The sequence below is a fragment of the Trichoplusia ni genome, chromosome 9 (genome assembly GCF_003590095.1).
Source record: "Trichoplusia ni isolate ovarian cell line Hi5 chromosome 9, tn1, whole genome shotgun sequence".
Lineage (NCBI taxonomy): Eukaryota > Metazoa > Arthropoda > Insecta > Lepidoptera > Noctuidae > Trichoplusia > Trichoplusia ni.
Window position 1 is genome coordinate 14625083 of NC_039486.1, and position 25450 is coordinate 14650532.

At 33.9% G+C, this 25450-nt stretch overlaps 2 protein-coding genes across 4 annotated transcripts; both read right to left on the reverse strand.

The window, feature by feature from the left end:
- Nucleotides 1–5616: 5616 nt before the first annotated feature.
- LOC113497313 (GRIP and coiled-coil domain-containing protein 1) lies at nucleotides 5617–15025 on the reverse strand. 3 transcript variants are annotated; one of them, XM_026876816.1, is made up of 12 exons: nucleotides 14741–15025; nucleotides 13968–14063; nucleotides 13647–13762; nucleotides 12309–12454; nucleotides 11518–11598; nucleotides 10707–10884; nucleotides 9894–10110; nucleotides 9042–9439; nucleotides 8348–8545; nucleotides 7727–7836; nucleotides 7268–7345; nucleotides 5617–6749 (listed from the first exon to the last, which is right to left on the reverse strand). In XM_026876816.1, exons 1-12 carry the CDS (start codon nucleotides 14823–14825, stop codon nucleotides 6578–6580), a joined length of 1875 nt encoding a protein of 624 aa, XP_026732617.1. In that variant the 5' UTR covers nucleotides 14826–15025; the 3' UTR covers nucleotides 5617–6577. The 3 variants fall into 3 exon arrangements, with proteins under 3 accessions (XP_026732617.1, XP_026732615.1, XP_026732616.1); XM_026876814.1 differs by having other exon boundaries at nucleotides 9042–9442; XM_026876815.1 differs by having other exon boundaries at nucleotides 9042–9442; nucleotides 10707–10879; nucleotides 11516–11598.
- Nucleotides 15026–18893: 3868 nt separating this feature from the next.
- Nucleotides 18894–21082, reverse strand: LOC113497475 (ELAV-like protein 1). The gene has a single exon (XM_026877035.1). It carries the CDS (start codon nucleotides 20654–20656, stop codon nucleotides 19574–19576), a length of 1083 nt encoding a protein of 360 aa, XP_026732836.1. The 5' UTR covers nucleotides 20657–21082; the 3' UTR covers nucleotides 18894–19573.
- Nucleotides 21083–25450: the final 4368 nt, after the last annotated feature.

Genomic DNA, 25450 nt, shown 5'->3' on the forward strand with positions numbered 1-25450 from the left:
CGGAAAGCCTTTCGTTCGAATGCTTTAAAGTGTTAAGTATTTATTAAACATTTGGAATTCAGGATGTGCCTAAGTAATGCTGTTAATTATTGTCTTGTAATAATATCAGCAAAACATATAAAATGCCTCTTGAAAATGTTAAATATGTCACTTTTCGAAAATGTAACATTTCATAAAAATATTTTTGAACTATTATTAAACAATGAATAAAATAATATTATAAGGCACTACGAGCTTGCTCTTTCGGGTGTGAGTTGAAGAGAACTAAGAACTACTATAAGATGCCACATAAGATTATTACACTAAAATATGAGTTGTAAAACAAAAGGAACACACTTGTGCGATATATCTTAAGTTTAAAGATAATGACGAGTATCGGATTTGGATCGTCGCCACACGCGCGGACAGTGAGCCGATTTAGGCGCGCGCCGTGACGGGAAACTCAACGGCGACGTGTCACTCAGCCTCTAACTTGTTAAGGATAATTGTGGGAGGTAGGGAGATTGGAAAGGGGGAAACTTGCAGGCTTAGGCCAGCCTATTTTTTTATAAACTGACTTATTTTGTTTGTTCAGTCTTTAAACTGTCGTTTCTTTTTTATTTGAATGGATAAATCAATAATCTTAATTAAGAGAATCACGAATGAAAAAAGTCTTTTTTACGAATGGGAAATCATCAAATACGTCGAGAATGAGGCCTCCTTTTGCCCTTAGTGCACCGGGCCACGGTAACCCTTTCGGACAATGTCTACGCAATACTACGATGTTAGTGTACGCAGTGCATGAGAATAATCCTCAATCGATATTTAAATTAGGTTTTGTTACTAATACGGAAATATGGCAACGAAAGCGTTTGGTTTATTGTATTATCTAAAACAAACGTGAAGTTTTTTCTTAGGTTCAAACCTGAAGCCGTACTATCCATTGTTTTCAATTCTGACATACACGTCTCTACATGAAACTCTTTTGAAACAAACAAAACAGGATACATCTGAATATAATTTATAAGCCTAACAAAAGTTTAATTTTAATTAGAGGAACTTGAGCACGCACTAGACGGGAAGTGCCGTGGAATATGTTGTCGTGTTTGTTCGTATACTAACTGTAACACTTGGGTTTCCTCGACGAAATTACAATTTGAAATGTTGTTCACAAAATAGAGGAACTTAACTTTATTATTGTGTTATAGACCTGAAAGGTAACTGTGCAAAAGTTTTTATTAAAAATTTACAAGGTAATTAATATAAAATTATATATAAAGAGTTTAATATCCTAATATTGTGTTGATAGAATCTTAAATCATAATTAAAGAACGTCAAATGTTTGCTTTGAATTAGTATAATATAATAACTATAGGTACCTACATCCAGGGGAAATTGTAAATTATTTAGAGAACATACAGACAGTTCGTCTCGTTAACATACATATGTCTTTAGATGAGTAAATTTTGAGACGGCGCTAATGTGAGACGGAAAGGAGACGCCTGAGTTATTAAAGGTTATTCCATATTTATTCTCCATTACTTTACATAAATGCCGTTTTTCACTTCAATTTAATATTCCCTGATGTAATAGGTATTTTCGTTATACGAGGGCTTTCGGCTCTCTCATTTGAGAAAGCAAAATATGATAGCTCTAACAGTACTTAATCTACAACATTGCTCATTAATGACCATCAATCCACTGTATGACTTCTTAAAGTTGCAGCTGTGGTAGCTACGGGGCGTAGACTGGTATCCTAGTATAATTATATCACCTAAAACCCCAACGGCCGTACTTTTAGACATGGTGAAAGTGTTTCAGATACCAAATTTATCATTTATTTTTCATATATTTATATGGGATCTTGAATTGTACTATCAGTCCATCATTAAGCTGCCAATATTTTTAAAGAACCAATATTGTCAAATTATAGGAAAATTTCAACGAATACGAGATACATTATCAATATTGTAACAAGGGCAGGAATTTAAGCAAACACCTAATTTAATTTAAGTAGCATTTGAAAATGAATGCAAAGACATTATCGTTACAAAATAGTGAATGTTTACAAGGAAAGGACAGACCATTCCGGCTTATTTAGGTAATAGGCACTTATTGCATGCACTTCGACATTTTTATCGCTACACTGAAAGTCGAAGCCACATCTCAAATAGAGGAAGATCATTGACAATTTAAGGCAACATGCCTCATGTTTTTACGATCACTTACAAGCCGGACCAATCGACTGAATATTTCTGGATGTTGCAAGATAGATCTATCTTCGACACCACTTTCAGTAATTTGTTTTAGACTGAAAACTTTAGGCTATGCAGGCAGGAATAATTTAGAGAATCAAGTACCTACATGTGAAAATGATTATTGAAGAGTCGGGTTATGAGCACCTAGCATATTTTAAGGGGATAAGCATGCATTAAATTTTGTTATCGTGGCACAAGAAGCCCTTGCCCTTTATCAGAACTCAAAATATAGCCTAAAAAATGTATCTAATGCGGTTCAGTAGTTAATCGAAAAAATGTTACACACAGACAGACCAATTTTCCGAGGAATCTCTTGAGAATTTTCCGATCCGAGGCTGTAAAAAATTGATAATTATATTTGGGTTCTTAAAAAAACGGAAAATAAACATTTGTTTCTAAATTTTAGTGTTTAGTGTTGTCAAAAGTAAAATGTACAAACATTTCATTTCATTAAAAAGTATTAGAGAACAGAGTACTTTGTGCATCGTCTCGAGCGAGCGATACTGCTCATCCATCATCCCTGTGGAGGTGACATTCATGTAGGGTGACCATGGTTGTGATAGAACGGAGAATATTACTTGCCGATCGAAGTTAAAGTCGTCTTTTACAACAGGTACTTCAACACATTATACATGTGTATTAGCTTGTTCATCTTGAGGACTAACTAGATATCTTGCAAAAAAATGCGGGAGAAATTGACAGCAGAAATTATAGAACTATTGCTGTCACTGGTCAAATTCACAATACATAGCCTTACAAAAAAAACAGCGTAAGATACTATTTCGGTAATTTGAGGATTTTTTTTTTTCTGAAACTGTGCAAAATTAACACTTAACAGTACCGTCTAACTCCCCATTTAATTACGAAAGCCACTTTTCTAGACACACCTACAAACATAATTTTTCAAAATCTCCCTCTAAAAACGTTCGCATCATGGTCCTCCCTAAAACATCAAGCATTTTGCGGGCGTCGCGATCATATCGATTGTCTTCCAACTCTTTTGTCCGTTCAACATGTACTAATGGACTCAGTGACTTGATTAATACACTGCCAGCTACTTACCCCATTGTACTTTAATTAGTACCTACAAACTTCCTTCGTTTGAATTCGTGAAAGTTATTTGCGAGTTTCCTTTTGTACTGATTTGAATGGTAATTTGTTACTCGAGTAATTTATCTGGGTATTTTATGAAAAAACCTCGAGTTTTTTGCTAAGTTTGTAATTTATTTTCGTTTGGTCGTGTTATATTTATTTTGGACAAGTTGTACTTTTTTAATTTGACTTCAAACTACTCCAAATATGTAATGGTTTTTTCGTCTAGTGTTTTCTCAGCGTTGTTACGAAGCTGCGAAGGTACCTGTTCACTTAAAACATTAGGTAATCTAAGTTTGCTCTTTAGAACCAGTACCTCAAGAAAAAATAATAACCTATATCGCAAACCTCTTACCTAAATCGTAAGTAGATGTTAAATCACATCAGTACCAAATTACCAAAACCTCTAACTCAAAAAGCCAAACAACGTTCCCATTGTGCCAATCTATTCCGATTTCTGACCTATTTAGCCTATCTTCGTAAAAGGATGGAAGGATCTGCGGAAATGTTTTATTCTGTTTCCCCTGGGTGGTTGAGTTTCCGTTCAGTAGATACAAAAAATAGCATTTTCCGCAACAAATGCTATAGGGAGAGCATTATCATTATTTGGTCTGTTGAGACCTGATTGAGGAACGAACAAATGGATTCTTTTGAATAACAAATAACATGGATGGATGTGATGGAACTGGGGGTCTATCACTAGGTCCCGAAGTAATTTTAATATGTTGTGGAAGCGTGAGAGAGCAATACACGGCATAGAGTGGCATCTCTCTTCGACACTCGCAATCATATTGCTTTTAAATTTTGAACGTGTTGCTGATTTTTTAACCGCGAAGAGTTAGTATCGGTTACGATAATATATTATTTGTGTATTGATGTGTACTTACTTAAAAGCTTCTTCGGAAAATGAAGTACTTGTTCAATATAATTACTTGTATTACCGATGTTCGGGGTCATCTTTAATCTTCTATATCATGAAGGACCAGCATCTTCTATTTGTTTATAGCTACTTATTTAAATAAAGTTTATAGTGAGCGTTCTCCATAAATCTATATGTATATACTAACAGACAACTGTGGTACCTACTAGCTTGCATTGCTACCGAATTGGCACCCTTTGGTATGAGATGAGTATGAGTATGAGACCCAAGAAAAGTTTATTTCCACGCCATCTGTTTATAATAGAAGGAATTTATGTAAAGCGAGACCTTCGTTGACACGTATTTTCCATTTTGTGTAGTAAAGCTCTTTATCAAAAAGAGATGGCGCTAACTTCAATAGAGGTTTATATATTTTTCTTCCCACAGAAAGTATAATAAAAAAACAATGAAATCATATTTTACCTTTTTAGGTAGAATTAGCAACACACATTTTGAAATTTGCGAGAATTTACATTTATTTCGAGTGTACATTTTAAAGGCTAGCGGGGCTGTCCATATGGGATACCGCGGCCCCCGACGACAAACGGCAAAAAAGGCACAATACACTCCCAAACGAATAGGTTTAGGTCAGTAAAAGTCAAAAACTGACTTCGGAGGAACCCTAAGGATTGTTTTGATGCTTTGCCATCCGAAAAAAATGTGTGTTGCCTTGCTCAATTAGTAATATGTAAGTTTACTTGAATAAAAATACATACACGAGTGTTGATAAAATTTATTAAATTACAAATACATAACAGGAATGTTTTTAAATATACAATTTATTTCAATAGAAAATTGATTTCTTATTTATATAGTGATGTACATCATTACGTTTTATGTGTAAATAATACTGATCAAAATGTTTACCAAAATATATATTATCAAAATGATGGTTTTAATTTAGATTTGTAACAGTATTTTATATATTGGTTGTGAGGGAAGAGAATCTTTTTTTTCTTTTATGTTTTTTTCTTTTACTTCCCGCTGTCTGTTTTTCAGACATGAATTAGTACGTAATCTTAAACTTAACAAGGAAAGGCCATCCATCCACAGATTTTTGCTTGCTTAAGTTACACTTTATCAGTAAGGATGCTGTTCAAATGTTATTTAGATTTTATCATAATGAACATTTTTTGTCACATTGCATATGTAAAATAGTTAATAACAACATGTATAATTTGTAAGAGAAAACGCAGCATTAACTAAAAACAAAAGACTGTACTCGCTATCAGGCTTTATATCAAGGTTACGGTTGCTTAAGCATAGTAAACTGTGCATTTAAGTCTAAGAATAGAAAGAACCAATAAATATATAATCTATGATTCCCTTTTCTCACATCTTCGCAAAATATATGTGTTGTATTACATGTATTCCATTACATTATTAACATAAACATTCTTTCAAAGTGTAACAGTTACCGATATTTGACCAATAGTATGAGCTAATAATAGTCGATGTTGATAAATAGTTCCGTGTTGTCCAACACTGGACTTCCACTGATATGATGAGACGAGTGATACCTACCTGTGACATACACCCGATTTTTTAAGGATTAAGACATACATTCGTTTATTGCATTTCAATACTCCCCTGAAGCATTTTTTTAAAGAATTAGTTTTTCGCCTATCCAATCCCACCTGAAGCAATATGATTGGTATATAACTAGTATAATGATTAATGATATACCAAGGTCTCATGACTCGTGGTCACAAAGACGACTGTCAAGTCTGAGGATTTGTTGTTCGTTCTAGCATGGAGCACGAGATTTAGATAAACGCATTCCATTTTGGTAATAAATATTCTTGGAAGAAGTTGGTTGGTAGGGAATGCCTCAAGCATTACGTCTTCCCATGTACAGATTTTATTGATAGAAGTATTAAATAAATATTTTAAATACGTAATCCTCGCTGTAATAACCGAGAATACAGCGAAATGCCTCTGTATTTTTTTCTAGTGGTTGTGATAGCACTACTTATGTTATGTCAATAACTGCGTAGTTTAAGGAAGCCCTAGACAGCCAATTATATCTCTTACAAGTGTGATTGTCTCAATGGCCTTTATACAAAAGAATTAGATTGAAACTTAATAATTTTTCAACTTTTTTAATTGTTAGCTTTCAATTGCCGAAGTTTCGATACTTTTGCAGGTGTCGGAGACTAACTTCGACCACGTTGCCACTGCCTGTGGCGAAATGAGAATCCGATTCCAAAACTATCCTTTCAAGGTCCAAAATTAACGAAAACATTACATAATTAAATCATTACCGACAAGGTTTATATCACAATTCTTCTCCACACATTCCCGACAAATATTCTCCGTCTAACATTCTTCACAGGTTGGTAAGAACTTGGTTCTTCTCGTTAGCAGTGAAGTGTAGTACAGCGGCGATGGCGTTGAGCATGTGTTTCCTGCCGGCGTAGTCTGTGGACATGAGGTACGCCATCACTACGTTCTTCAGATATTCCAAGTTCGCGCCTTCACGGGATTGGATGCGGCGTAGTCTGAAATAAATATATACAGGGTTAATTCTCAACGAACAGCTAAATTTTAACAATATGACCTGAAGAGCGAAGTTTCAATATGTATTGAATATTAATGTCAAATTCATAACTGATATGATATTATGTGACCTTCACATTTGTGTGAAGGTCAGAAGAGTATTGCCTTTAGCTGAACAACTGAGCTCAGAAACAACTGATCGAATTTAAAATAATCATTGTTTGATATTAGTAGTCCAGTTATCAAAAAAAGTATAACTTCAAAAAAACGGCAATAGTGTAACATAATGCCTTGAGTACGACATATAGCAGCCAGAAACGAATGAATCAATATTACTTTTTAATTTTTATATTTTTTTATACATTTCAGCCGTTTATTGAGCATGCAGTGTTAGCCAGTAAAATGGTTGTTACACATGCCATGCAAATGTATTCTAGTTCGTAAGCTGCACTGTACTGTGTAAACAATCGTTGGTTAACCTATTTCACAGTCTATAGCAAAATAGTCCTGATAAGATTACCTGTCTATCTCCTCTTTCAACGTCCTTATGACTTCTTTGAAGCGTTCTTTCTCTATTGTCGCATCCCGCTGACAATCTCTGCAAAGAAAAAACGTATGCCTTATTTTTCAAAGTACAGTTTTTGTCATTGTATATTGAAGCCTACCATATGCTCACAAACCGCAATGGCTGATACATTTAACTTTTAAAATTATGTGTGGACTTGAAATTGGATTTCTGTTGTCTCAATTTCTATTTTATTAAGTTTTTAATATAACAAACAAAAAATCATATTAATTATATCTTTTTTATATCACAGAAACAACAACAACTGTACACAAAGACATCCGTACTCAGAACAAGCATTAATGGATCACACAATGCTTGTCCTACGCGGGGATCGACCTCGGACACATTGCCCTCATTGAGTTTGGTGTGGTGTCCTCAACCACTCGTTAATAATGTAAGTGTAATAGTTACCTGAACTGCCCCTCCATGATATGTTTCTCCTTCCTGAGCTGCGATATGTCTAGATCTTTCCTGGCTAACTCGTGCGCATAGTGCAACATATGCGGCGGTGCTGATACGTCCTGCGATCAAAATTAAATATTTCTTATTTGGATATTTGCATTAAATTTCAAGAAATTTTTAGAATAGTTTTAAATTGCATTTGTGTTGCCCTTCTTGCCTGTTAATTAAGTTATTTATGTACATAAATAATTCGAAGAATCGACAAAATAACTATGTTCGTTATGTATTCATACATTACACAAAGATAGATTAGGATTGTTGTTTCTGTGTGGGTAGTAATAATTAATATAATTGATAATTAAGTCAATTATGATATTTATAACGTATTCTGTTGCTGTTACAACAAATACGTAAGGGGATCCTATACAGCAAACATTACTTTTTCATTTTTATTGTTTTGTTACAAAAAAACCTGGTAGAGGATTTTAAGGAAATGGGCATGTTTTATACTATTTTTTTTAATTATTCAATCTCTGTAAATTTTACAAAGTTCAATAGTTTTTTTTTTTTTATATAATAACTATCGTGATAATGATTAATTATTAAATGAACATTAAAGTTGAATCTTACAGTAAGCATCCCATCCTTGTAGTTGTTCTCGTCTGCGCTGGCGCGGCGGTCGTTCCTGGCGCGGATGTAGTTGTCGGCCTCGTCCAGCAGCGCGGCGTAGCGCTCCCGCTGCGTGTGGACCTGCTTCTCCAGGCTCTGGACACGAGTCTTCAGCTCCGACACCACTTCCGAGTGGTAGTCTTGCTCGTTTTTCATTTTCTGTTATACAAAGTTTACTTTGAGGTTGTATTGATAAAGCTAGTGGATAGTTAACTTCGTCAAAAATTTAAATTAAGTGTCTTGTTGTCATTAAGTATGTATACTGAGCAAGCAATAAACTATCGAGTAAGGGAAATTAAAACAACTGACAATTTTAATCTTAAGTTATTATCGAGTTTTCAGAATAGTGTGTAAAGACATAAAATAAATTAGTCTTTTTGTAGTATACCTAGCATAACTACATATCAAAACATGTCAAAATAAGTTGTTTTAGATAAAAAAAATGTATGGAAACCAACCATCGCTACTTTGCTATGCTGTACGTTTAAAATATTCTTCGTTAGTTTCAGCATTATTTAAGTTACATGTATTTTCTATGAACCATACCCTGAGATCAAACATTAAAATTCCCCTACCATAGGCCGAATGAAAACAAAAAAGAAAAAAAAAAGAAAATCACCCCTTTTTCAAATGCCAAGACACAACATAAGCTTACCTCCTCATAAAGTTTCAAAGTATCCAACTTATCCTGTCTCTCTTCCTCCAACATCATCTTATACGTCTCCACCTTCTCAATGAGTACTGCTATCTCACTCTTCAGGTCCCCTACGTCACTCTCCACATTGTCACCAACCTCCCTTACTTTCGTTTGCTGTTTATACATCTCATACTCAAGTTTCAAACTCTCATACTCTTCCCTGCATTTCAAATGTATGTTCTCATAGCCTTGGACTTTGAAAACTGATGATATGTCTATTGGACTTCCTAGTTTGTCGTTCTCTGCGATCAGTTCTTTCTTCAAGATGTGTATTTTGTCTATGAGTGTTTGTAGGTATTCGCTGTCGGCTAGTTTTTCGTTGTCTGTCTCGCTTTTTTGTTGGGCCTCTGCGGCGTCTTCTAGAAACAAAACAAATTAAATGAAATCGTTTATTCTGCAAATAGGATGTTTCATCACTTTTGCATGTCTTTTTTGAGAACGCTGGAGTCGACATTTTCCATCTGACTACCCTGACAAGAAATATCGAAATAAAGTTAGGGGATGCAGTCTCTTTTGAAGTCCAGACAAAAATATCGTGCACGGTCTGTGCTCTGACTGCTTTGGAGTGTGTGCTTGACGTCTTGTTTTTATAATGAAAGATAAACAATAGAAACACAACATCTAGTTGCTTTTATCCGAGAAAAACTGCCTTGAAATACGAGAAGGGCTGTATTGCAAACAAATCCCACAATGTGTGATTCTTTCCGAAAAGAATCACATATATTGTGGGATTTGATGGAATCTTGCAAATCTTGCAAGCATCCGTTACGAAAACTTTAAGGTACCCTTAAAGCAAATGAAATAACTCACCATAATCATTATTAGCTGTAATCTTATCCATGAGCCGTCCGTTGAGCGAGTCCTTGAGTTGCTGTATGAGTTGCAGGTCGTGCCTCCTGCGCAGGTCGTAGCGCCCGACGGTCTCGGACAGCTCGGCCAGCTTGCTCTCCAGCAGCGCGACTCTCTCCTCCTGCCGGGCGCATACCTTGCGGGCTGACTCCTCGGCGCGTTTCGCTTTTATTTGTTCCTTGAATGTAAAATGTATTACTAGTTTAGTATCAGTTATAAGTGTTAACCATTAGTAGCTACACACGATATTAATAAAGTACTGTTTTGATTTGAGCATTAAAATTGGGGCAAAAATATTACTTCCTTATTTTGAGACAAATGCTGCTGCTTTTTGAGGCAGCAATCATGATTTTCTGGACCGGAAATACTAAAAAAGCTTTGAATATTTCAAATACTAGCTATATTTGAAGATAAAATTGTGGTCTGATATTTAAATAATTCTATTCGTTATTCAGTCCACTAAGATGTTTATTTTGTTTCTAAAACGTTAATAATAGTAATTTTTAGTCATTGATACGATATTTATAGAGATTGAATAAGTATTGAATCTCATAAATGAAAAAAGAGTATTATGATTACAAAATCAATCTTTTTTTTTGACTTTTCATATGCATCTATTTCTAGAAAACTTTTTGCTGAACACAGTTATGCAGTAAGCCTTTTACAGACAGGCTGAATACATGGAGAAGTAGCTTAAAACCTACTCCTCTAATACATGTCCCGGACCCTTCCCTGGGATGTTATAAGACAGATATGTAAGCCCCCTGGCCGTACCTCCCTGATGGCCAGGGCGTGCGACTGCTCGAGCAGCGCCAGCTTGTGCTGCAGGCGCACGAGCAGCGCCGGCGTCTCCACGGTGCGGGCCTCCGCGCGCTGCAGGCGCCGCTGCGCCGCCGACAGCGAGCTGCTCAGGTCGCGGACGCGCTTCTCCAGCTCTGTCTGGGACACTGCAAATCAATACAGGCATTGCATATGGAATTCATAGCAAGGCATGGATCAACCATGAAACTTACTAACAGCGACTTAAAACACCCCGTAGCGTGATTGCTCGCGTATGCCCTCTGCAACTCTGGCTGGCTTATACAATCAAGCGGCAAGTTGCAAACGGCAGAGGAGCGATTATCATTTTTAGGCTTTAAGCGGTCTTAAAATATAGAAGAATTACAAAAAAATGTACTCCGACTGTTAAGCAGTACGTAGTTCGCCAGGACTAAATTGTGAGCTGACTTGACCCCGTGTAACGTGTGAAACTATACCACTTTACTGTAACTTAAAGACAACCATGTTCAATAAGTATAACTTTCATGTCATAAACACATGTCTCTCAAAGTTTATTATTGTATTTGTCATATGGATCAAAGGGTTTTGTCATTTCATTGCGGAGCTTCTATGACCTACAGTTCCAGCGTCAGATCAACTCTATAATCATGAACACACTGCATTGGTACGCAATACATTCTCATACAACATTTCTGCTTAATCTTGTAAAATTTAAGTTGCAAGTTTTGAATATAGAGAAGAAAAATACAGTTAACCAAGCTAGGATGACATGCTATCACAATAATTAGTATTTTTATACTGACCTTGAGCTTCAGAACTGTGAACCACCTTATCTTCCAATCTTTCCTTTGTTTTTCTTTCGCTGTTCAACTTAAGGTGCAACTCCCTGTAAATCGTAAATCAGTATGAACATTTACAAAAGCTTTGTTTTTTTTTTTTATAGAAGCCTGTAAGGTTTAAGTGTTTTGTAATATGCTTATATTTATGTGAAAAGTTTGAATTTAAAAAGCAAGTTTCAGTAGAGTATTCAGTAAGGAATGGCATGTTAAAAACCATAATTATACCGATGACGTTGATAAAAATAGAAAAATAATGTGTTGCTATCAGAAAAAAATATCCTTTGCGAAATCATAAATCACAAAACATTTGAGAGATTGTACAACACTAACGAACATTAATGTTATGTCTTAAAACATGCATGAGAAGCCTATACAATTCATTAGTTGTGTATATGTAATACATGCCAGATTTAAAGCGTCTTTAGATACTACGTACATATATTATATATTATGGTTGAATACAATGCTAGCGATTATATTAGTTTTGAAAAAAATCTGCGCGGTTTCACAATTTATTGCAAGGCCCACAATATTTCTAGCATGGCCTAAATGAGCATTTTCAGATTTATTCTGTAATAAATGATGGAATGATTAACTCACGCGTATTTATTGGTATTGACTAGTTTCCAACCGGAGTCCTTAATCATGAGCTGACGAGTCGAAATCCGTTGCGTCATTTAATAAAGAATCATCCTTGAGAAACTTGCCATTTTATTATGCTCATTTCATCAAGCAAGAAACACAGAGTCATACTCACTTCATCATAGCCTGATGATCAGCTCTCTCTTTCTCCCTCTCTTGTATCTCATACGCTACTTTAGCCTTCAAGTTGTTTATCTCAGCGAAATGTTGCTGTACTAACGTTTTGGTCTCCTCTCTCATCGCTGCTATCTGGTTCTCATACTGTTGGTTATGTATAATAGTAAATCTTAAGACTTTCTCGTAAAGTTAACTTTTGATTGTGCATCGCAGCATAAAGGATTTATGTGTGTGGTCTTCATATAACATATTGTACAAAAAGGCTGTTGAAAAACACTCAAGAAGTTCATAATTGAGATGGTGTCAGGGTATAAAAAGTAACATACAGTATTTGGTTTATCAGTTAGAAAATAAAGTAAAAAAATAAGCTGTTAATAATTGACAATGTCCCTGGGCAAAATACTTCGAAGTATACGAAGTGTAAAATTCAATCCAATTTCCATTCAAACATCGACCATTGTAAATAGCGAAATTGGGGATGATAAGATAAGAATCCTTAACTAAGAATAGTATGTAATTCAATTTCATTTGTTTTAGTTATCATTAATCAAGTTTACTGATTCCGATACATAAAGGAGTTTTGCTTGCATGAAACTACACATCCATTAGTTAATCTGCACACTCAAAAATCATGTTTAGCAAACTATGTTATCATGAATAAAAATTTGAAAATGCGGTCAAGTGCGAGTCGCATTGCAAACAGTTCTGTACAATAGTCAAAAGCTAAACAATAGCAAAAGCTAAAGGAAATGGACAACCATCCTTATGTAGATTCTCCTTTTTTAAGATTTTCATTATTTGTTACTAGTAGAAAAAATTAAGGGTCTATCTGTGATGGTATGTGAGATACATGAGACAAATCATGACAGGCAGACCGGCTGTCTGTCTATGGGTATGGTCTATGATAAAAAATAAGCTTTAAAAATAGGGCTTCGTTTTTACATTTTGTGTACGGAACCCTAGTTATAATTAAAAACCAACTTAATTTCATATTAATCTGATGCTTAACTATGACTTTGTGATTGCTTTCCAATTATCAATTTAATTAAAATACAATCAAGATCGTTATCTCAACTCAATTCTTTCAACCAAATGGAAACATAAATAACAGCAGTTATGATATGGCTGTTTTAAAAATATTTAAAACAACAATTATAATAACAAGTACAAATATTTGTAATGGTAGTTTAAATATCCACTATTATACTCTTTAACTAATAGCACTTGCAAATGGCATCTTTGTTTTTTTTACTTAGTCTGGGAAAATTAAAATTTTTGATTATTTTATCCCATATACTCCAGCGTAACAAAGGCTGCCTAAGGAAATAATAATTACCTTATCCCTTGTAAGTTTCTTGTCTGCCTGAAAAGCTTCTTCCATTCGAGACTTTTCCGCTGTTAAGGTGGAAAGAGACAGCATGAGAGCTGCCACTGAATCATCTCTGTTTTCTTCTGAAAAAATAAGATATTTTTACATAAAAATAAAGTTAGTAGGTAGGTTAATAACATTGGTGGTGTTAAGTAATTAAAATTGCCACAGAATGATATTTATTAGCTCAGAAGAACAGAATAATTAACTAGTTAAGATGTAATATAAATTATATCAAACAGAACTTTTTTTATTTACTACATAATAGAAAAACAAAACCATATCTACCTCCTTCAACCGGGGTCTCAGTTTTATTTAAGGCTTTTAAACTTATTTCCAATGCCTCTTTTTCCTTAATAAGACCTTTATATGCAGCAACCACATCTGAAAAATGACAATAAAGAAGAATTAGGAATCACATGGTATCAAGAAAATATTCAAATGGATTAACTGTGATATAAATTTTTTAATCATTCCATTCTTAAAATCATTCCTCATTTGATCCATATTTTAAAAATCCTTATTATATTAAACTGGCTTCTTTATTTACCATGCCCTTAGTTCTAAGATCTTAAACAATCTTTACAACATTAAAGTGATTTCTTTAGCTTTCTCTTTTTTATGAATAAAGTCCAAATATTATAATTTAGATTGTATTAACTCAGTAAAACTGTATAAAGTGCGAAATATTAAGAAAGTGATTTATTGTTCAATGTTTTCAATATATTAGTTGATCATTTTCCTAGGTGTTAAGGTAACTTCCAGTATAAGCAGATGCCATATTAGTTTCCACTGTTTAACCACAACACATTTTGTGAGGTAAGACAGTAGCTGTTTTGTTACTGTATAGGATACTATATGTTTAGATATTCAACAGTAAACCTCTACATATCCATTATTAGCTATTAAAGTCGCCAACAATTCATATCAATAAAATAAACATCTATAAAACGCCAGCAGCTGTTGATTCTGATTGCATACAACTTTATATGTTGTTGAAATTTCTCTCTACTAAGAAAATATGTTTAACTTTCTATTATGTTCATATTCATCACACTCACCTCTTAACCGTCCTTCGTATCGCTTGATTTGATCAGCTTGTTTGGTAATTGTTGATATCAACTCTTGTTTTGATAAAGATTCCATTTCGAGAAAAACTTTTATCACACTTTAGAACAGTATTCGATAAATACGTTCCTTATATTAAACTTCAAACTATTGCCAAAGTATTTTGTACATACACGTACTTAAATTACACAGGTTTGGTAATATTTTAGCCTCGCATATTTACTTTATTTTCATAGTTTCGTGATATTTGTTAAGATTTCTCAGATTGACTGACATTTCACAGCAATGTTAAAATTTATGTCATGTCGAACTGTCACTCATTCATTCACTCTAGCTTAAACGTAGAATTTTTAATCTGGCGACTTCAATGAGATCAATTTTACGCCACTATAATTTTATTATTATTTAATAATACTTAATGTGTATTAGTTAATAATTTTTACAGCGGGTTGTAGGACTAGCCTATAAGTAGCGAGCGAGAGCTAATTTCTCCTTGTCGAGTTCAATTCTTTCAAACTTAGATAAGGACGCATAAAGTGTACAAAATATCTACAGTGAAAACATTAAAAATATATAAATCATATTCTTATTGTAGTATATTCCTTGTAAAAAAGAAATCCATTTACGTATATAACATACTATTAATTATCATTAAGATCGAGATAATTTATTTTGTACACGGTTTATTTAATTTTAATTAATAACTCTGAGTTACAGTCGTATAGTAGAATATTAATTTAATAAATTACTGTTTACTACTTCTGACTTATACTTATGTCTATAGAATTCATGTCGCGCACCCAAAACAAGAAGCTTACGAAAATCTGAATCTAGTACGCATGACCACGGCAACCATTTTGCGAAACTCAATATACACATTGTTGCTATAAACGTAGCAGTAGGCGCTATCGACGAATGTATTCGTCGTATCCTCCCGTGGAGGTCATTGACCTGCGATTTAAAAATGGGGTAGCATTCACCCTCTGTTCTAATTATTAATGTCTATGTTGTTATAAACGTAATGGTCAAACGTGGCACATAATTTTTATTCTGCGTATTATTCTTCCACATAATATAATATGATTCTTCATTAATTATTCTACAATACTGGTCATCGACTTATGCTTACTTAGCCGCGTAGAATAGGTTTGTAGTTTTTCAGTACCCATATAATTTACTTACCAATCTACTCATTAATCATGGATTTCTTATATTCTTAGAAAATTATGAAGGATGAAATAACTAAACCTGTAGGTATAGACGATTGCTTAGGTATCTATTGACCTATAGGTCTAATTTATTCTGATTTCCTTTAAATTTCTCAAATCACGTACCTACGTACGTAAGTAACATAGGTTTTGATTTCTTGCAAAATATTTTTTTAAATATTATAATTCGCAGATGCAGGATTTACTGAAAAACTAACACGGATCATCTCAGACTCAGTAGATCCAATTCATTGTTAAAATATACTTACACATTCAGATGAAACTAACAGACTGCCAAACGAGACCGCTTAACATCGATCGAATCTATGCAAATTATAACAAAATGTCCGCTGCTAAATGTAGATTATTTCTATAGATTTCTGCGAATTGCAGACTTATACACAACAAATTATCCTAGTATAGGTTGCTAGGAAGCAATGCCCTCAACTAACCACGGCTCCTGTTGGCGCTGGTCGATATCCTATTATATAGAATCCGAGGCGTCTCGCTGTCTGTGGGGTGCGGATCGATGCGTGCGTAAGAACTTTACATCTTTTAATCATGGCGCCCGAATAGCTTCTACTCTCGTATATCAGTTTTAGCATGTTTTACACGAGATCAATAGCATTTTCATACAATTACTTGAATTCAGAGACTACAACTAAGCACCATACTTTATTCAGATATCACGATTAAGCTATTATCATTTTTCGCATCTTTGGCAAATGGTGTAAGCCGACAGATGGTACGAATAAGCTCGATACTCGAAATTGAATGCTTTTCTTTTAGTAATAAATTAAAGGGATAAAAGGGGAAGTCATTTGAAATAAAACATTATTTATATGTATTATTGCTAAGGTCAATATTTAATTTCTATCAATATCCCCTACGTCAGATTACATTCGTTGACATTATTTCAAAAATTAAATGTAAGTAAGCCAAACACTTTTTCATACATTATCGGCGATTTGTACTCTGTCTTATAATTCTAGCTACATTCTAGGCCAAACCCTACAATACCCAAACCTGCCCAAAGTAAATACAAACGAAAAAAAAACTAAACCAAATCATTAAACGTGGGATAAATAAACACTAAATAGAAAGATGTTAGTTTTATATAAATTAAACAGAAACTATTCTAAATAAATAAAATACCACAACTTAGAACACAAAATACTAAAGTTGAACAAAACGAATAAGTGGACAGGTGTGTACTGGCATTATTTTCGGTGGAGAAAGCAAGCGTATTTGTTTGAACCATTCAGGGACGACACAACATAGACTATTAGTAAATGTAAAATGGATTTTTGCTTATTCTATGCGCGAATGTTTGCAGGTTAGCTGTGGAAGCCGAAAGCGGCTCTAAAATTCAAGTTATAAGTGGGTTTGATTAACTTTGGCCTTTCCTTCCTGTCGATTTCCGACTCCATATCAACCCTTTCTAATTTATCTTCAATTAAAAGTTAGACGCTTCGTATTACGACGAGTAGTGGTGGCGTGTACAATCGCGCACTAGTACTTACAGCACATCCACATCATAGCATATAACTCAGAGGTACATCTATCTACCTTTGACTAGTTTTGATACACACCATTTAGTATTTTTATGTATTGTGTGCTTTATATGGGTATATTACTTATATTAAACCAAACACCACACCAACATAATTTTAAACCAAAATCCTAATCTACCTTTTAAATTAGAGAACACAGTTTTCTTTAAATACTTAAGTATAGATACTTAAAGATTTAAATGTTGCGCAAAATTATAACTGACTAGTTTCGCGTATTTTAAGTACTTTAAATAAATAATTAATATTAATGAAACATTTATCCTTACCATAGAAATTAAAGAAAATACTTAATCAAAATGCATTATACAAGCCCCTCAATGTATCTGTGAATATCTCGCCACTGTTTTTCGCCCACTTTAATTATGATATGCATTTGTCTATAAATAATTTAACTATTACAGAAATTACTAATATGAATATCTGAAACGATACAAACAGTTGGATAAAGGTATAGTATTGAGTAGATTACCCAACTAATTTTGAACTTACACTACATTCAATATATTAATATAAACATCGAAATGAAATCTATAATTTCTATTACGATTATGACAATAAATTATGTTTACAATGAATTTTTAAGTTACTTAAATTTAATAATAAATAGTGATGATTATACAATCAAATTAGAGAGACAATATCAAGATGTGAAAGTCAAACATCATGGATTTTGCTTTGTGCAAGTGCATGCAGATTTTCATGCGAAAATTGCAAAGATGTCAAAATTTTGTATTATTAATGCACAGAAATGTATTCCAATTCATAATTATCAATTTGACTTTCACCATATACAATCACTATAATAGTTATGTGCCCAATGTGATACATGAAGGTATCCAAGTCATAATAAAATGTTGATCAATAACTAATTTAGTTGTAATGTCATGGTCTTATACATATACATAATTCTAAAGAGATTATCATATCAGATTTCAATGGAGAATTTATGAATGGAGTCAAATTATACATAATAAAAATTATATTTATGATCCTAATTATAATTGTTCTATAAAATGTATCCACCTTACTTATGACTTTGTGCACAATTCAAGCTCCAGAATTATATTATTATCGATAATTATTATAATAATGGGGCCATCCTTATTTTATCAACATGAATGGAAGTATAGTTTTAGTCATATTTTCACTTACAAACATCATTTTCTATATCAGTCAATGCATTTCTGACATCTTTGGTAATAATTATACAATGAACATTTTGTTTACACAATAATATAAGTATACTATGTTTTATTATTGCAACTATTTTTCAAAAGAAAAAATAATAATAGTTGTTGGTACAATAAAAATTGCACTGCATTTTAATATACATATTATAATAAAATATTTTTTTATTTATTTTTACTTACAGTAAAAAGTTTAATATTGCACTGTCAATCGTTAAACATATAATTATTGCCTGAATTACGGTTATATTAGAATCTTGTTGGCATCTTTATCCTATTATAATACCAGAATGCTACAGGTAAGTCTCATAAGGACATTCACACTGATGGACATAAGTTTATGTATTAACAGTAGTTTGAGTTAGGAAAAAGCATGCAGCCAACTATTTATAAATGTATGTATGTCATTGTTCTCGAAATTTTATATATATATCTGACTAAGCGTCTGACTTGTAACTGATTTACAATTCAGTTGTCAGGTATGCTAAGCCACTTAACTATTAGAAAAAGTTAATTACTTAAAGTACTGCATTACTTGTTACTAACTCTTAAATCTTAGGACATGTAGGTATTTCACTAGACAGGTATTTCATGGAATTTTTAATTAAAATTAGGTCAATTTTGTAGAATACTTGGTGTATATGTCAGTCATTTAAAATTTTGTCTAGGTATTATTGTGATGATTTTATTTTGTACTTATAATGTATGAATGTCGGTCCAAACTGACATTATGTCATGATTTGAATAACATTTCTTCCATATTTCACACAGTACTATTAGTCAAACTTCAAACCATGACAAAGTAATGATCAACATTTTTGCATTAGCTACAATTTATTGACTAGATTCTGGGTAGTTTAAGATTTACTCTTGTTCGTTTTGAAGCTGACCTGGAGTACCTGGCCATTCAGCGAGTATCCATTCAAGGATTGGATGGCAACAACAGCCTCATCGTAATTAGTCATTGTGACAAAGCCATAGCCCTTGCATTTGTTGGTAGTGGGATCTCTAATTATTTTCACACTCTGGACGGCACCAAATGGGCCAAAGAGCTGCCACAGCACACTCTCTTCTGTATCAGCTCCAATGTTATAGACAAAGATGCACCAACCTGAGCCTCCGATGGCATTTCCTTGTATGAGCGGGTCGGCCAAAGGAGAAAATCTCTGAAGACCTTTGTTGATCGCAAGCAGAGCCTTTCCAGCTGGACCAACAAAACGACGAGCAGCAGCTGGGGCGAGATAAGCAGCCAAAGGCGCGAGTGCCTTGTTCTGGTTGCTTGGGTTGTTGGCACACTTGACTGTGATGGGTCCTGTGCCACCTGGTGGTATGGTGCCATTCAACTCACGTATCGCGTTCTCAGCCTCGTGTCGCTGGTCGTAGCGGATGAACGCCACGCCTCTGGAGGGGCCCACGATGGTAGGCTCGTCGCCGCCCACTTGCAGTAAATGGCCGACATTCACGTTCTCATGAAGTATGCGAGAGCTGATGATGGTCCCGTACGGACTGAAGAGCTTCTCCAACTCTTGCTGCGTCATGTGCTTCGGAAGACCGGACACGTAGAGATTGGCGCCTTTAATCGCGTCGGAACTAGGGCGTGCGTACGATACCTTAATGATCTTGTTCTGCAGCCTCAGGCCATTGAGCGTGTTCACCGCCTTCTCGGCATCCTCCGCCTTGTGGTAGTTCACGAACGCGTACCCTAAACTCTGCCCGTTGAGAATGTGGTCGGGGAATACTGTCACTTTGTCTCTAATGAGCTTGCAACTTTCTACTTCGCCGACACTCGAGAATAACGATCTAATCTCTTCCTGTGTCATCGTTTGAGGCAAATAGTTGATAATAAGGTTGGTCTTAGACTCATTATTGCAAGGTTGGACCTTGCTTCCATTTTGCGTGGGCTGGTTCACGTTTACGCCGTCGAGCGTATTTGCCATCATTTTTACTATTTCTATGTTTACACCAAATTAGGTGAAATGTCACAGGATCTGTGTTATATTACAAAAACTGTACAACGGGTGAGTTATAACATAGATCCACGTTCTTCACTAGTTATAACAACACCACTTCGCGTTGGTTGAAAGCATATGCAAGGGAAGAAAATCAATAAGATGCTGTTCACTTTTGTACTTATCCTGTTTTGGTGGTACGGCGCCGAGTCCGTTGAATCAAAATATACCGAGGAACACAAATAAACTCTAGTTTATTAGATCTTATGGAGAATATGAAAGAAAAGTGAAAAGGAAATCAACCAAAAATCTATGCGACTTGCGACCTATTCTCGTAAATTCATTTCTTTCACTTCACTTTCTTTTTAAAATGTTGCCAGACTGTGAATTGGACTACCTCGACTACATCCTATGCTACAGCAGAGTTAAATTTCCCCAGCATTTACGTAAAATAAAAAGAGGGGAGAATAAAATATGGGGAGAATAACATTTCTGAGTAAAATTTATAATATTTATTTATATTTAATCTCCGTTAAAGACTTCACAAAACAAACCAAAATAACAGTGTATATTTTAATAATTTTCCCTCAGTTACACACAGCATTCATATTTAGCATACAAATAATTGAAATCAGTTAAAAACACATAAATAAAATAGTGCACTATTCATTAAATTTATAGTAATCTTTCTCGTTATAAGTTTTATTATTTAAAAAATATTTTTTATCAACATACTTTACAATTTATTGTATAACTTATTATTTTAATACTCTTTTGGGCTGATCATTATTAAGAATTAGACATTTCCTACAGTTACATTAGAAAAGATTAAAAACACACATAATTGGACTAAGTTCCACTACTTGTAAGTGCGTCTATAATACGTGAAAAATTATTTACACTAATAAAAAAAAACTATGATCTCCGACCCCACCCACAAACAAGATTTAGCCGAATTAGTGGTATATTTTTAGGGCTTAGTACACTTTATCAGTGGTGCCAACCGGCACACAGAAATGTTTAGCCAATATGAAAACCAATAAGAAAAAGCATTTATGAGTATAGCTATGGATATCATTGAGTGCGAATAGAATAAATTATACAAAAGTTTAGTCTGAAAATAATAGTCAAACAATCTGAAATTATAATTTGTAAATTAGTATCATAACCAGCAATTAATCACAACAACTACAAATGTTTAAACGTAGCGCCATCTTTTGTTCTAATAAAGAAGTAAAGCTTGGCAAAAAAAAACATTGCAGGGTGCCAAAACTAGCAAGATCAAATTATTAATAAACAAGAGAAGTGTACGAAATTGCTACATTTTTGTTAGTTGGTAAAATCTCCAGAGCTTTTCATAATAATTTGTTTATTGAAATATAATTTTATTTCATATAATATGATACTTAGTACACTGAACTACACTGGGATAATAATGAAAAAGAAATACATTTATGTGCCAGCCTGAATGTAGTAGGTGATAGGGAAACAAGTTTTTATTTTTTTTTAATTACGGGAATTCTTAGAAAATTAAGTGTATCGAAGGAATTTCTGAAAAAAGCTTTCCTTTAAAATTTGCTTGAGTAGGCAAGCGTAGTACTACATAAGTTATTTTCCTATAGTTATTAACGGAGAAATGGCAGTCGATAAAATCATAGACTGATGGTGATCAATAAAACAAATTCTCTTGACGTTCTCATGTCATAACAGCACAGCTGTAAAACAAACGCATGCCCCATGACCGGATGTGTGGTGCACAATGGAACCAATCTGACTCACCGTTGCCGAGTGACGGGTTTCTATAATTTCGAATGGTTTAAGTAAAGAGATATGAGCGACCTGACTTTGGCCCTAAAAAGATTTGTTACTTTTATAGTTTTTTTTAAACCGGACTTTTGATGGCTTTGAAACAGTTTAACGAGACTAGATATTAATAAAAAAAGGGTCTCAAAAGAGGTTTTGTATTTTGATTAAAGTAGAAATAGAAATGGCGAGAGCTTTAATTGTGCCAATAAAAAAATCTTATCGGTTCATGATTTGTTTTGCAAGTTGATAGGAGTAGATGTTAATATATTTTTGTGCAGATAGCGGAATTGTTGTAATGAGTGATAATTAAAATGTAATTGACACGCAACATTGTAACAGAGATAAGATATTTTTATCTTTGAGTACCTAAGTAGTTAAGTGGATTAAAATGATTGACACACATTTATGATTTTTCGCCCCTGATAGTATTTGGCAATTGACAGTTATCAGCACATTTTATCCTCATTCTATGAGAGTTTACCTATCTGTTCAAATGTCGAGTTTAGATTATTAGACATAGTGTAAATTCAAATTCAATTTCAATCTCCAGAATTTTATATCGAACTAGACTCTAGTTCCATATAAAATAAAAGAATTCCGGTGAAAAAAAAGCTAGTTGTCAATTCCTTTTTCAAATATTTTTATTGGCACATTTATAAAATTCTTTTTTTTTTATTAAATATTTTTCTGTAATTCCGTCGCGTGCATTGACCACATGGTCGTAAGTCGTAACCAGTTTGGGCAAAGCGTCGGGTCAATGAGCTGATACAAAGCGGGGTTGAAAAGGAGGGTGATCTATGATATCTGAATCACGCGTGCCATGTGTTTTGACAGATGCATAAAAAAAAGTACTGCAATATTATTACAAACTCTTAGGTAACTGTAGCTTGCTTTTATAGACGGTTTGTAGAATCTTAGGGTTTTGGAGACCTACCGCTAATCGCTATGTCTTAAAGTGATATTATATGTGGGTGTGGAAGAGAGATGGCGCTCTATGCTGTACATTGCGCTGTCACGTTTCCAAAATCATAATAATAATACTTGAAGACGAGGTGGTAGATTCTCTGAAAAGTGTTTTGTTAGAGTGATTTTGAAGAATGGTGTAAACTCTTCTAGCTTTTAATCGATTTTCTTGCTTCTGGTTTTAAAAACCGAGGCTTAACGCTACGCTAGGCAATTACTTGTAAATAAGACAATTGAATAAGGAAGGCGTGTCTTTGATTTGTATGAATAAAGACAAAAATGTCTATAATAAAACATTACTTATGATTTATTATGTTACCTTGTTTTAAAAAGTGGGCAATTTGCATTTTGTTGTTTTATGGTTGTTTTGTCGCTTTTTAATTAAAGAGACGGCGTTAATTTGCACTTTTTTCTCCGTTTTATAGAAACTGAGGGTAATGCTATGAACACTGCTGGCTAGTTAAAGAAATAGATGATCATTGACACTCACAAATTAAGAAAACAAATATTAATTAATTCTACAACCAGTGACAACCAGTATCAATATAGTTTCGTGTTCTATGTACGAATGCTATAGAAGCAAAAAAACCCTAACGTATAAACATTCCACAAGTAAATAAAGTACTTAACGTTTTTCATCGTCACATCCAAAAACGATTTTTGACACGTTTCTTAAATGGCTGTATGTATCTTATACATCCTACATCTATGACCTAAGCACCGAAAAAATAAAAAAAATCTGTTCTAATTATTCCGCTTATCACTCGCGCCAATTTTAGGACGTGTACTGGGGTTTCGGTGCGTTCGGTACACTTGTACTCAAAACGGACGCTTGCAAAACATACGGACGGTTTCCAACAACTTTGCGTGTAGCGATTACGTGAACACGGACGAAACTGTAGGCGTTTACGTTTAATAATCCAATATTAAGGCTCGTTTTTTGAAACGATACTACGAAACGGAGCTAACTGAAAAAGGGAAGATTATAATCTTACTTAAATTTGAACGTGAAAGGTTGTACCTAATGAATAGATTTTGTTGAAATTTGGCAAAGAGGTAGATTATAGCTTCGTCCACGCTGATGGACCAGCCGTCGACTTCTGGAAGGCAGTTCTTTTTTAACCGACTTCAAAAAAAGGAGGAGGTTCTCAATTCGACTGTATTTTTTTTTTTTTTTTTATGTTTGTTACCTCATAACTTGCGATTGGGTGAACCGATTTTCATGATTCTTTTTTTATTTGAAAGCTTGTGCTTCCCGTGTGGTCCCATTATCACCATTTCAATATCTGATGATGGGATCTTGTAGAAATCGGGGTAACTCTTCAATAAATAACAGCAGATTAACCGCAATTGTTGCTATAGCATATCTAAGCATTGTTTACGCCATCACACAACATATTATCACGCCTGTACTCACTACAAAGGTTATAAAAACTACTTCGAAAAAAAATAATGTTCAAGGTCACTTACAAAGTTTTACAAAAAACGCAATACTGAAACTAAAATAAACATAATTAGATGTTTGTTCTGATGAGATATTCGGTTATTCAAAATGGCCTCCATAATTAACATCACTCTCAAATGGTAACAGACTGGGTGGAGGCTTTCGAACAAATATCACTGGGAATTCTGGGCAGTTTCACGGGGGCAAAGAACTCATTTGGGCAGCGCGTTTAGTAGGCCTACCCATACTAAAAATCACTAAAAAGTGAAAAATAAAATTAATTTTGGAAAAAATTAAAAACCGACTTCAAGACTACACTAACAATATATACAATTGAACTAAAAAGTATAAAATAATATTTTAATTACAAGCCAAAGAACACTAAAGGAAAATCAACGAAATTATTGATACTTATGCATACTATTTACATTTTAAAATCAGTTATTTTTGGAGTCGGTGCCAGCCAAAACAAAAACAATATATTAATGACACAAAAAGAAATTACATAAATAATTGAAAAACAACCGATAATTGAAAAGAAGACAATAAAATAATTTATCTATTAATAACAC

Coding starts and splice junctions, on each gene's coding strand:
- LOC113497313 (XM_026876814.1), bottom strand. CDS start 14,825: ATGGAATCTTTATCAAAACAAGAGTTGATATCAACAATTACCAAACAA. Junction 13,763..13,967: donor TGAGACCCCGGTTGAAGGAG/GTAGATATGGTT, acceptor TTATTTTTTCAG/AAGAAAACAGAGATGATTCA. Junction 11,599..12,308: donor GATCATCAGGCTATGATGAA/GTGAGTATGACT, acceptor TACGATTTACAG/GGAGTTGCACCTTAAGTTGA.
- LOC113497475 (XM_026877035.1), bottom strand. CDS start 20,656: ATGATGGCAAATACGCTCGACGGCGTAAACGTGAACCAGCCCACGCAA.